This window comes from Staurois parvus, unplaced genomic scaffold (assembly GCF_062004578.1).
Source record: "Staurois parvus isolate SC_StPar_1 unplaced genomic scaffold, SC_StPar_1.0 ptg000064l, whole genome shotgun sequence".
Taxonomy (NCBI): Eukaryota; Metazoa; Chordata; class Amphibia; order Anura; family Ranidae; genus Staurois; species Staurois parvus.
Genome location: NW_028317860.1, coordinates 3,698,854 through 3,713,076, shown reverse-complemented (window position 1 = coordinate 3,713,076; position 14,223 = coordinate 3,698,854). Strand labels below are relative to the sequence as shown.

Below are 14,223 nucleotides of genomic sequence, written 5' to 3'. Positions count from 1 at the left end.
GTGGCAGTTTAGTGGCATGTGATGAGTGAAGATTAATTAAAAAATGAATGTCTTATCATCACAATGTACAAAAAAATGCCCTGTACTCTAATTTGTATTCAGCAAGCACATGGTAAGCACATGGGTTGACTGTTTCTGTCCTGTGTACTACCTTTGTATTAGCTGGCCTGAGGCTATAGGTCTAATTACCTGTTGATTTGTAACTGATTGAGTTGATAACTTCAGGGTATTGTGTCACTGAATAGAAGGTACTGTGTCTAGGAATCAATGGTCTTTTAATGAACAAACTTCCCTCCAGTCTTCACCATCAGCAGTAATCTCTCTAATGGCTCTTTAACCAGTATATTTAAGGATAATTATCCAAATAACATAAACCCACACAGATAAACATACACCTACATATGCCTACGCAAAAGTATCTGCAATCACTTTTCAAAACTTTCCCTTATATGCATTGGGCTTTATTCACTAAAGGTTTTGGGTGTATACCATAGTATTGATGGCATATGACTAAATCTTAATAAATAATAAAAATGAATATGCTCTATGGCTAGAATAAAGCATGAAGATGATGAATTTATTAGGAAATGTATTTCCCTATTGAATCTGCACTCCAACATCTGAGCATATGCCAGCAAAGCTCATTTAATATAGGGATAACTCTATATGATGTACTGATTTCTTAAAAGGTGACAATAAAGAACCACTAAAAATAAAAATCCATAGTGTAGACTGTGAATGGGGAGGATTTGGTTCTATGACAGTGTGCATGTACAGGTAAACCTGTAGCCAGAGCTTGTACAAAACTTCAAATTTTACTGCCTGGAACAAAAATCTCAATAATAAATACGCCTTCATAGAAATCCTTTTTTGCTCCAACAGCAGGGTCTTTTTTTCAACCTGATGCCTTGCTTGGTGCACGCACATTTATTTCTTCAGTTAGCTATATGTACAACTGTATGATCATCTCAGGTCACCATAAATTGCAAATTAGTTGTAGATCACAATAATTAAAAAGTGGAAAGCACAGAATATGCAGTTGCCAAAAATCATGAGCAAATTCTAAGGTTAATTTGCACAAACTTTCTAAATATTTTAAGAACCATTGGAAATTGGGATTTAACTTCTTCCCGCCATCCGCACGCATATATGCGTCCTCTCAGAGGGTGGGCTTTCACACCAAGTGACCACATATATGTGGCCCAATCTAAACAGTTTATTGTGCTGACAGCGCTCTCCCTGCGCACTACCAGCACAGTAACTAAACTGCCATGGAAAGCTCCCGATGCATGCTTGCAATCGGTAGCTTACAATCATGTGACTGTTGTGACAGCCAATCACAGTAGTCACATGACCGTAATGCCCACCTCCGCCTCCCAGCATTTCAATCCACTTAAAGGGCTTGGCGGGAAGGGGTTAAATATCAGCATGAAAATTGTTTTTTTAAAAAATGGTGGTCTTAGACGGATGAGTCTGGTCTTTAGTGGCAGCAGCAATAGAAGTGGATGTTTCCATGGTGTGGTTGCAGAACTTGATTCCATATTGAATTTGTCCAAAGAAAAATATGGTCACAGCACAGTACAAATTGTAATGTTGTTATTTTCATTTGTCTTTGAACTATGTTTCCCTCCTAATTAATTTGCCCATATTAATGTTAGAATAAATACATTTTTATTCTATTCCTTTGTCTTTTGAAATTTTCAACAACTATGAATGGAGACAATAATACAATTATATTGTAATATAATAATAAAATAACGTGATCCAGTGCGTAAGGTGATGTACCTCCATCCCGAATTAGTCATATATAATAATATTTCAACTATGAATGGAGGATTTCTCAGTATCTATGGTAAATAATTGATTTAATAAGAACATAAGAATTGAATTTGCTTGTTTAGCTGATGAATTGCAGGTAAGGCTGGTCATAGATAGATGTATGTCTCCCTATTTATTTTTATTACAGGTACTTATAGCAATGTCAGTTTATACAGCACTTTACATATACTGTATATTATACAATCACATCAGTCCCTGCCCTCAAGGAGCTTACAATCTAAGGTTCTTTATTCACATTCATACATTCACATATTAGGGCCAATTTAGACGGGTGCTAATTAACCGACCAGCAAGTCTTTGGAAACCAGAGTACCCAGAGGAAACCCAAACAGACACAGGAAGAACATACAAACTCCAGGCAGCTAGTGCCGTGGCTGGGATGTGACCCAACCCTAGTGCTTCTAGCCAGAAGTGCTAACCACTTAGCCACTGTGCTGCCCCAATTCCTAGTAATTGCCTAGGAATTACAGGTAGGAGACACTTGTCTTCCTATGTAATACCAGTTCCTATCACCCATAATCATTCATCCAATAAACTGAAGCCTCAGATGTTCTATTGCATTCTTTCCCATACAAAAATAAAAAAAATAAAAGAATTAAGGTGCATCTAAGTGTCCCGATCTAAATGGCCCGATCTTTGCCCTAGCATTGCATTAGGGTGGTGAATGGAGTTAAAATTGGCCTGTTTATAGCCAGCATAAGGTATTGACTGAATTTCATTTTTCTTCAATTTGTTTATATAACGTGAACCAGTAAGTTATTGTCACTTTCACCTTCCATAGCCATTTAGTGGTAGTCAGTTATCCATAATCTGATCACTGAATTATTTACTGTATGTTTGGGAGTATGTTAGATATACTTTGAAACCCTTTCCTCTGGGACTGACTTTCTTAATGATGAATGTCCCAGTAAAAATATCTGTCCTCTAAACAGCTGCTAAAAAAATCATAAAGGGCCATTTTTCCAAGTTGGTAGGAATGCATAATACATATGGTTGTGTGCTATTCCTTGCATAGGTCCAGGTTTGCACAATCATGTTTAATTGAAGCACATAGCTGAGAACTAGCCCCATAGCAGTGAATATTAATTTCAATTGAAATGTATTTGCATACAATAAAATATATGAGTATGCTGGCTTAGCCTAACCCTAACCTTAAAAAAAGAACGGTTGATGGCTGGTCATAGAGGACAGGCATATAAGCAAGCACGGTCCAAATTCCTTAGGATGAACCTTCTGCAGATTACTGAAAATAACCTATACTTTGTCTATATCCGGCAAATGAACAGGTTCTCTTCACTGTACAGAAACCTAAGGGCATTTATATCCCCACAGTTATTACCTTTCATATTACTTGAGCCTCCCTTTTAGACTGTAAGCTCTAACAAGCAGGGCCCTCTGATTCCTCCTGTATTGGTTTGTATTGTAACTGTACCGTCTGCACTTACAGTATGTTGTAAAACGCTGCACAAACTCTTGGCACTATATAAATCCTGACTAATAATAATAATAATTACCTTTTACTTGAAATGATGCTGCCTGGGATTCACCCACAAGCCACTTCCATGGATATGATCTAACTTATTGTACGTTTAAACTAACATTGGGCTGTGCATATATTCCTTTTGCTTCTGCATGACAGCAATTTAGTCTGATATTAGCTGTAAGTATTGATTTCTGCATAGTATACCCTGCCATACATCTGGAAACCTGATTGTACAATCTACAATCTTCTTTAGGTTTACCAAAGCTGTATAATGTAATGACCTACCTAGGCAATCTATTCAGTTTTTTTCCAGACAGGCAGGCTCATGTAATCTATAAGTGTTGGTAGATATAAATAAGGTTGTACAATCAGATGGTAACATGTATGGTCAGCTTTAAAGGCAGAAGGACAGTGAGAGTGCAACCCTACCTAGAAATGCCAGATATTTCTTTGGGTTCTGAGAAAGAGCAGGGCAGCAAGTGATCCAGAAATATGTATATAATTACCCTTAGATAATTTAACCTAAACTCAGTGGATTACACAATCAGACTGTACTGTGTGTTCTAGCTTTACTGTTACAATTCTAGTTCCTCTACTACAGTTTTAAAAAGGTGAAAGTGTCCATTCTAAATGAGCCTTATATCTTTTTTAAAATGTTAATTCAATGATATTTAGTTAAACAATAAAACAAATATTGCAAAGTTAATGGAAAAGTAAAATAGTATAAAGTAACTGAATGGTGTGACAAATCTGAATACAGGCTAAAATCGCAAAGCTTTAACCTAGTTATTTTTACCCATGTGACTAATTTTGAAATTAATTTAAATGGAAAGAACTGTCATTTTTTTAAAAACAAGAATTCTTCTTGCGTTAGCTTTATGAAATGAGCTTTATGTTTAGTAGTTAACTAAATAAAATAATTTTCTGTTTGCATTAGTATTATATTGTTATAATGTTAGATTCTATTGTTTTTTCGGGGTGATGTTACACAACCACGCTATAGTTTTCTCAGTTATTGCTTGCTTCAGTAACAATATAAGCGTCAACACAGTCAGCAGCAACCTACATTTAATAGTAAATAATTTTATTACAGGGTCATCAAATTGTTTCTGTATAGCTGATTTGACTTTTTTGATTACTGGCATTCTAACACAGTTTTCTTGAGGTGTCAGAAAGTATAACTGTATATTAGCTGGCCTCTTACTGAGATCTCTCTTAATGACAGCCTCATTTGCTCAGCCTCAGTGACCATTTGTCCTGAAGTCATAGGAGATTGGTGGAAGGGGAAGTTAATTTACATATCCTTGAGCATATAACCTGGGGGAAGAGATGAACCCAAGCAGTTATTCACACTCTCCTGAATACAGGCACCACTTAACAGGATTGTGCTGAGTGCTTTCACAGCTGGCAGGCTCCATTGAGGTTACATTGTTCCTCTTCAAGATACAACACCAGGAGTTTTAACTTGGCAGCATAAACAGATCTACAACAAGGAAAGGACTGAAAATGTTGGACTTCTTAAAAGTGCTGCCAGTACTACTGCTGGGTTTGATGACTTCACTATCCTCTGCAGAATTTGTTCATTACTACATCTATGAGGAAGAAGCACCTGGAACAGTCATTGCTGTTTTATCAGAGCACTCACTGTTCAACTCAACAGACCAACTTGAGAGCAACTTTCGCCTTATGAAGCAATACAACAACTCCTTTATCCATGTTCGAGACAGTGATGGCCAGCTGAGCATTGGGGAGAAGATTGATAGGGAACAGATCTGCAGGCAGACTCTTAACTGCATCCTGGCTCTGGACGTGGTCAGTCTTTCAAAGGATCATTTAAGGTTGATGAATGTAAAAGTTGAGGTAAGAGACATTAACGATAACAGACCTCACTTCCCTAATTCTGAAATACATGTGGATATTTCTGAAAGTTTAGCAGTGGGTGCTAGGATTCCTTTGCAAATAGCTATTGATGAAGATATTGGGGCAAATTCTATCCAAAACTATGAATTGTCAGACAACAGCCACTTCAAGATTGATGTCCAGACCAGAGCAGATGGAGTTAAATATGCAGACCTAGTACTTTTAAAGGAGTTAGACAGGGAAAGCCAGTCTGCATACACCTTGACTCTGGTGGCCATGGATGGAGGGAGCCCATCACTTTCTGGCAGTGCTGTGGTTAATGTTCGGGTCCTGGATTTTAATGACAACAGCCCAGTGTTTGAGAAGAGTGCTGTCTCTGTAGACATGATGGAGGATGCTCCTGTTGGTTATCTCTTACTGGACCTCAATGCAGCTGACCCTGATGAAGGTGCCAATGGAGAAGTTGTTTACAGTTTCAGCCCGCAGGTGTCCCCAGAGGTACGTCAGCTCTTTCATATAGATCCCAAATTAGGTGGCATAACTCTCGAGGGTAAAGTTGATTATGAGAGCAGGCAAACTTATGAATTTGATATACAAGCGCAGGATTTAAGTTCTAATCCATTAACTGCTACTTGTAAAATAACTGTGCATATCATAGATGCAAATGATAATGCTCCAGCTATCACCATCACTCCCCTCACTACTGTCAACAAAGGCATAGCCTATATACCTGAAGGAGCTGCTAAGGATAGCTTTGTAGCACTTATTGGCACCACAGATAGGGACTCAGGGCTAAATGGACAAGTTCATTGTACACTTTATGGGCATGAACACTTCAAACTCAAGCAAGCCTATGAGGATAGTTTCATGATAGTCACCAATTCCCCCCTAGACCGGGAAAAGATAGCTGAATACAACCTGACAATTGTAGCAGAAGATTTGGGATTCCCTTCCTTGAAAACCATAAAGCAATATACTATCAGGCTGACTGACGAGAATGACAATGTTCCTGAATTTACTAAACAAACATATGAGGCGTCTATATGGGAGAATAATGCCCCTGGAACTTATATCATAACTGTGGTGGCCAAGGACACTGATATTGGACTGAATGGTAAAATATCTTATAGACTGGTTGATGCAAAAATACTGGGGCAGTCCTTGTCTACATTTGTGGCTATTGACACTGACTCAGGTATGTTGCGTGCTGTAAGATCACTGGACTATGAAAAGTTTAAACAGCTAGACCTTGAAATTGAAGCGAGTGACAATGGTACTCCTCAACTTACAGCTCGTACTCAGCTGAGAATAAAGATAATTGATGTAAATGACAATGCACCTGAAATAACTTTCCCCTTGCTGGATAATGGATCTGCTGAAGTTATGTTGCCCATCCATGCCCCACAAAATTACTTAGTCCTTCAGATTAAAGCAACTGATAAAGATGAAGGGGTGAATTCCCAACTTTCCTTCGCTATAAAGCAAGACAACCAAAAATTATTTGCCATAAACAAAGTGACTGGTGAATTATCATTAACCAGAAAAATTGATTCTTTGGAAGATAAGGACTTGAGTGTTGTTATTGCTGTGCATGACAATGGAAGACCTTCCATGTATTCCAATGCTACCATAAAATTCACTCTTACTGAATCCTTTCCATCTAATGTAGAGATAGTTATTATGCAAAGTTCTGCAGAGAGCCAGCATCAAATGGACCTGTCAATAATCTTCATAGCAATGTTATCTGGAGGTTGTGCTTTGCTTCTTGTCGCTATATTATTTGTGGCCTGTTCATGCAAACGGAAATCTGCTAATTCTAAGACTGATTTTGAAGAACAAAGGATAAGTGAAGTTAAAAACCAACTACTTAACAGCACAGCTACACCAAAAGAGAGCCTGTCATCTTCCAGTTTGTCACAGTCTGGGTCTTGTCAGCTGTCAATCAACACAGAATCAGAAAGCTGCAGTGCATCATCCAGCACAGACCTGGCCAAGGACCTCCAGACAGCATCAAACGTAAGTAATCCTTTTATTAGATTTATTAAGTATTACCCAAGGCTTTAGAGAACATAAAGCCATTTATTCAGTTTCATACTGTTAGAGTTTAATCTTACCTGCAACACCATGACAATCACTAAAGTGTTTTCAGTTGTAGAGCTAGTGTCCTAATACGTTAATATGTCTTCAGAATATTTGTTATTACTATGCAAATGATTGTAGGCTGTTTTACAGAACAGCAGTTGTTATCCTGGCAATTTAAATACATGCATTGTGCACGCTAATAAGGTCTTTGATTGAAAGGTGAAAATAACTTTGGCTTTTAGTGCATGCTAATGACTTTTTCCCCCCCTTTAACAGAGTTCGGATTCAGATGCATTATACAATTCATCCAGGTGGCGCAGGGATATCTCTACAGGCAGCATAAGGTAAGAATGATAACTAGTGTCAACACCACTTAAAAGTAGTTTGTTAGTAAAAGACATGAAATAACAGGTCAAAATTCTGAAATGACATTAGTTAATATTGTATTACTATTATGAAGCCTGAAACAGCAATGGGACATTTGTGATTCTCAGTTTTATGGCATGTACAGCAGAATGGCACAATGTTCTGCCCTTACAAATGAAAAAAAAAGGTTTTATTCAGTACACTGTTCGTGATGTGTAAGGTTCAGTATTTACAACAACTCAGCTTTCAGTTTGCAGTATTTAGATTGGTTTAAAGGTATGGCTGCACATATGAGATAATCAATGCCTATTTGGATTGAGTAACAATCATATATCTATGGGCAGTTTGCATCTTCTGCAAAGCCCAAACAAAAGCTAGCCATAGATGTATAGATTTCTCTTGTTCAGTTTATGGGTTAAACAAAAGAAAACTTATAGATTCCTCCATTCAAGCTAAACAGTGTGGATAGAGGAGTCTCCATTGATAGTTATTGTATTCTGACATCCAGCACCTGCAGCTGTCAGAATACCTGAACAGTGACGGCATCTGATTGGATGACGTCACTGTTCAGCCATCAATTGTTCATCCAGCTCCATTGACAAAATTGGTTGAAAAATTGACTTTTCGAAACACATGGTGCTGATAATCCCACTCATTTTTTAATTTATCACTATATTGGCAGTCTTTAGGATATGACTTTCCCTAGCATTACTTGCTTTGATGAGGTTTCTTAGAGATAAAGCAGACTCTGGGGAATCCTGCTTATTTCTTAAAAAGAATAACAAGGATATTTATATTACAATTATTCCAATGAGTTATTTAGCAGGTACATTTTCCAACCTTCATCTCAGGGCACTTTAGATTTGTGGCTTTGTACACTGAACTCTACAAATTTGAATAAGCCAAGAATTGTACAATGTAAGACATGTTTATTTGCTAAAGTGGTTTTAAAGACAGCATTTTTTGCCACCTTCATGCATTCTATACATAAAGGTAAAAAACCTTCTGGGTGCTGCTTCCCTTCACCCCCCCCCCCTTATACTCACCTGAGCCTGATCCAGATTCAACCATGGCTCTCTCACATCTCGTTGGCTTAGAGACAGCAACAGGAGCCATGGGCTCCTGTTGCTGTCAATCACAGCCAGTGAGGGCAGAGCAGGGGTTGGTCAAGCCATGCTTTGTGAGTCTTATGGACACACAGAGGGAGCCAGGAGTGCTAGCGGTGGACCCGAGAAGGATCAGGGCTGCTCTATGCAAAACAGTTACATAGAGCAGGTAAGTATGAAATGTTTGTTATTTAAAATATATATATAAATGAACCTTTATAATCACTTTAAGGTGCCCAGAGACAAAGGAAACCCCCCAACCTCCACCCCACTCCCACCCCTAACTGGTAATTTATGGTTGGGCAGGAAATTGATTGCATGGTGTAATGAAGCTCCAGTTCTTGACAAAAATCCCCTGATATGTATATGTTGTGGAAAGATCTTTCATAAAGGGCAATATACAGGCAATAATGCATTAACAAGAAATTATTATTTTAAACATATCAGGATTTGTTTATTTGCGTTTTATTTTATAACTCATTTACCACCTTTTATTTCTGCAGTGGAGGTTCTCAGACTGAACGACTTAGTGCAAAAGACAGCGGCAAAGGAGATAGTGACTTCAATGACAGCGATTCTGATATCAGTAAGGAAGGTGTGAAAAGGGACACAGGCCTGCCAACTCACAAGCAGCCATGTAAGTTGAAACTCAAACTGACTGCCATTTTTATTTTAGTATGTCTCCTGTAAAGAGCAATGCTATTATGATATGAAACTATTAATTAAAGGATAGGTTCAACTTCTTAAAAAAAAAAAATATATATATATATATATACATATATATACACAATGTTTTGCAGGTAAACAAAATGTACATTTATTATTTTTCTTCTTGAGAGCCTGTAAAGCTTTGCATCCGCGATCAGCAGATTGTGGGTGCAATGTCAGGCTCTTTCAGACTGTCAGTACACTGCCTGTTAAGCAGACAGGCGGTTACTGAAGTCTAGGAAGCTCAATGGACTATGAGAGTGCTACCCAGTGCCCTCACAGATGATTGACAACAGCAAGCCACCAACAGCGAAGGCCAACAGTGCTTGTAGACATTCATTCACAGGAAACAATGCTTGTAGACATTCATTCATAGGAAACAGTGAATGAATGACACAGCCGTGTGGAGGGAGCCCTGCAAGGCTACATTATTTTCAAGTTGTGACAGCGGGCATGGGGAGAAGATCCTCTGGCCGCTGTCACATGGAGGGGGGGAGATGAGGGAGAGGCTACAACTGCTGGAACATGCTACATGTTCCACCTTAAGAACATGTAAGATGTTCCAAAAGGTGAAGTTATCCTTTACGTTTTAATTGTATTATGTCTTAGGTTATATAGTGAACATTTCAAGTGTTTATCCAGCCAAAACTTTGCGGAGAAGAATTGGAAACTCTTTCAGGTTTTATTTCAGTCCAGATTTCTCTCCTCGCTTACTATCCCAGTGACAATAGTTTCCAGACAGGAGATGAGGGAAAATTCACCAACTTTGCATAGATTATTTAATTTTTTTTTTGGGGGGGGGATAAAATCATTCTGTTTCTATGTGGCCTACATCCTGTCTAGTGAAAATGTTGTCACTGTGATTATGTTTTAAGGAAAATCTCCCTAACGGAGCTCTGGATAGTAGTAAAACTTCAAAAGGGTTGTAAGCCTTTACCACTCTATTCAAAAATAAAACTTTTTGGCTGGGCACACACTTTAATCCCAAATTATTATTACAGGTATTGCATATAGTGCCATTAATTATGCATCGGTTTACATACATGTTGTAGATTCACATCGGACCCTACTATCAGTCCGAGGGGGCAATTAACCTAACAGCATGTCTTTAGAGTGTGAGTATACCTACGCAGGCAAACTCTAGGCAGGTAGTTCCATGGTTGGGATTTGAAGTAACGACCTAGCGCTGCTAGGCGGAAGCGCTAACCAGTTAGCTACTATGCTGTCTGTAAATTTTGTGAAGTTTTCTTGATCAGTATTATATAGTTCGCATTATTTAACTCTTGTTTGACTGTTCATGTCTAATCCATCATCTAATTACAACATGGATTTCTTCCTTTATTCAAGGTTCTCCATACACGGGAACATCTGGAACATTCAGAGGTCCAGTACATTCAGTCAGCCACCACAGAAATAAAGTCCCATATCCTGGAAATGTAACAATGCAATATGAAAAGGGATATGCAATGTCTTATTCCTTAGTTCCTACTTACTACAACACGTATCATCACTCCAGAATACCTAATGTTCCTGTCAACAACTATACAATTAAAGACTCGTATTATGTCAAAAGTATGCAGGATGAGAGGATGCCTGGACAATGTGAAGGAGATTTGGTGAACAGAAAAGCCATGCTATCACCACCCAGGGTGTCCAGAACATACCAAAGTACCAATTACAACACAGAAATCAGCTTGCAACCTTGTGAAATTGCAACCACCTTTTAAACCTTTCTGCGAACTGTAACTGGGTTAAAGTGTATCTAACACTACATTTCTTTTTATTTTGACATACAGCAGAGAAGGGTTAAAACCACTGATATTTTTTTTTTTTGCCATCTATATCTAAGTAGGGAGATTCTTTCCTTCCATTTTCCTAAATGAACAGCTAAGAGGGTATATTTGTTATGAATACAAGCACCCCCATTAGCAGGTTTTCTTTCTATCTCTATTCTGGTGGCAACATAAAATTATGGACTATACCAACACGTTCATTCTTGGTGACACTGGTGATCAGGACAGATAGAGAGAGTGAATTTCCCTAAGAGATGTACTAACAACAATTGAAACCTGACAGTGGTTCTATCTCCTCACCACCATCACCACTGAAAAAAACTTTTGCCTTTATTTATATTTTAATGAAAGGTCCAATTCAGCGTTCTGTTCACTAGATTCTAAAATTTACAGAAGAAGCCCTGCATTTCCATCAGTAGACCGTAGATGGCAGTATTGCTGTTGGTGCATGAGATTATGTAGTGAGGGACCATGGGCTGCCTTCCAAAATAGCAAATCAAAAAATCCCATTTAAGCGTGTACTTCCTATATACTCCTGGAACAAGATATATTTCTACCCATATTTGCTGTGCTTACTGTTACTTAGGAATAATTGATAAACACAATACCAATAGACACAGCAAATGGCAAGATAAGTCAAAAGGAGAGAGAAAGCTGTGCATAACAGAAAAAAACCCCACAGAATATCATGCTAATGCAATGTAAATGTAATTAAAAAAAGAAATGCATTCAGCAAAATAAAGATTTAGGAGTTATAGGAGGAGACATGTAATATGAAAAGTCACTTTAGCTAACTATGCACACAGAATAGCTAGTTTTATAGCACAGATACAATCAGGAAAAGAAATCTAATAAAGGGTATGTAACATGGCATACCTTTTGGGATTGTAAGAAATCTAGATATTGCTACATTTTATTCTGTCATTGCACTCTTGTTAGTTTACTTGTAAATATCTACTAATTGTTGTACATATATAAATGTTTAGCTATTTGACTGTACATATCATATGATTTTTATGTTGTATATGGATTTAGTCTTTGAATAAATATTTATTTTGAACTTTTCTCTAAAATGTTGATTTCTTTTTTTATTGTTAGAGGTAAGGAAGTTTACATTGTCAGATGGCTCTTTTATTTTCTAAAGTATTAGCAAACATGATTGAAGTACAGGCATCACACGGCTGGCACTGTTCACAATCCTTATAATAATTACCCATTACAATAAATATAATTGGGATTCTAGAATCTGTTTTCCAAATGCAATCTTGATTAAGAGTATCTAAAGCCAAAATATATATTTTTTTATTTTGAATAGAGTAGGGGTTTTTATTCTTTCCATCTTTGTTCAATTTCTGAGATTTTCCCAGGAAATTAGAAGAAATCTGTTTAAAGTGAGGCATTTCCTTCTTAGGCAATTGTCACTGGAACAAGGTTTCTACTCGATCCCTGTTTAAGTGACAACTTAAAATTTGGGATTTTCTCCAACTTTAAGTCCAAGCAATATTGGTCACCAGCGCAAACAGAGAGGATATCCTAGACAGCAATAGCTATCTGACTGGGGTTATAACCTCTCATTGTTGCACCCAAACTGCAAGGGTTAATAGCTCATTTAAGTCAAGGGGACAGAAAATACTTTTATTTAGCTGATCCTGCACTCTCCCGGCAGATGGTGCACCTCTTTGCTCCGGTGGTGGATTGTTCCTTGGTGTCCTCATGTCCAATGGCTATAAACCCTGCATCAGTTTTGATGTCAGAGGACCTTAGACCAATGAAGTGTAGGGAAGAAGAGGTTGTGGGGACTGATCTAGCAGTGCAGAGGAACCTGCAAGAGTGGAGGATCAGGTAAGGAAAAGCTCTCACCTTTAGCTGCACCCGTTTTACGATTGTTGTCTGTTTCCTGAGAGAAACATCCCCCACTACTCACTTGATCCTTATCAGCTTCTAATTGGGGTGGAGTTGAATGCTCATTTGAGCATCTCCCTATAAATTTAGATCAGCTCATGGGGGAGATCTCTGATGGGGGGCACAGTCTCTGATGGGGGTGCTGCTTCAGATTGAGTGCGGCTTAGAACGAGTGCATAGAAGAAGCAGTTAAACGCAGCAGTTGAACTAAAGCAGGAGAACTCAAGCAGCAGGAAGACACAACAACAGCAAGAAGCTCTACTGCATGCTGGAAGACTGCAAGCAAACACCCTGGGAAACCTCTTACATGCCTGAGTCCCACTCTGTGTACCTTTAGATAATACACCCCCTCTTCTCCTTATCATATTACTATCCTCTGTTCCCAAATCTAATTTCTTTACCCCTCTGCTCCACCCCACAACCTGTAGATCTCCCCCTCACTGCTATCATCTCCCTACTATTGCTCTCTTCACCTCCCCAAAATGCCTCTTCCACTCCTCCTTCTCATGTTCCTCTCCTCCATTCCCAAAATCCATTCACTATATCCCTCTGCCCCTCCCAAACAATTGTATATTGTGTCCTCACTGCTCCCTTCGCCCCTCTATGGCACCCACCACCTCCTCCTATTACTCCGCTCTCCCACTGACCCCAACACCTCCACTAGGAGTTTCTCACGCTCCTGCACATCCCGCTCCCATGCCACCTTTCTCACCCTTCTCCTCCTAACCGTGGGGGACATCTCCCCGAATCCTGGCCCTCCACCTCCCTCACCCGCTCAACACCCTCCCACCTCCCGTCCTACTGCAACCCCCACAACTTAGTATCTGTCCCCCTGCTCCCTAAAATCTCCCCCCCATTTTCATGTGCACTCCTGAACGCCCGTTCGGTGTGCAACAAGCTTACCGCCATCCACGACCTCTTTGTTTCCCGCTCCCTCAACCTCCTAGCGATCACCCAAACCTGGATCCAGCCCACTGACTCTACCTCCCCTGCTGCACTCTCCTACGGAGGTCTCACCTGGACCCACTCACCCAGGCCTAACGGTCGTAAAGGTGGTGGGGTTGGTCTGCTCCTGTCACCGCAG

General features: G+C 39.0%; 1 protein-coding gene across 1 annotated transcript; it reads left to right on the top strand.

Moving 5' to 3' along the window:
* Positions 1-4,704: 4,704 nt before the first annotated feature.
* LOC149469667 (protocadherin-8-like) lies at positions 4,705-12,310 on the top strand. The gene is made up of 4 exons (XM_089668841.1): positions 4,705-7,198; positions 7,541-7,608; positions 9,240-9,373; positions 10,792-12,310. Exons 1-4 carry the CDS (start codon positions 4,829-4,831, stop codon positions 11,169-11,171), a joined length of 2,952 nt encoding a protein of 983 aa, XP_089524967.1. The 5' UTR covers positions 4,705-4,828; the 3' UTR covers positions 11,172-12,310.
* Positions 12,311-14,223: the final 1,913 nt, after the last annotated feature.

Bases quoted from the DNA above. Each gene is read 5' to 3' on its own strand.
- LOC149469667 (XM_089668841.1), top strand. From the start codon at position 4,829: ATGTTGGACTTCTTAAAAGTGCTGCCAGTACTACTGCTGGGTTTGATG. The intron at 7,199-7,540 runs GTAAGTAATCCT...CCCCTTTAACAG, and splicing joins ACCTCCAGACAGCATCAAAC to AGTTCGGATTCAGATGCATT. The intron at 7,609-9,239 runs GTAAGAATGATA...TTATTTCTGCAG, and splicing joins ATCTCTACAGGCAGCATAAG to TGGAGGTTCTCAGACTGAAC.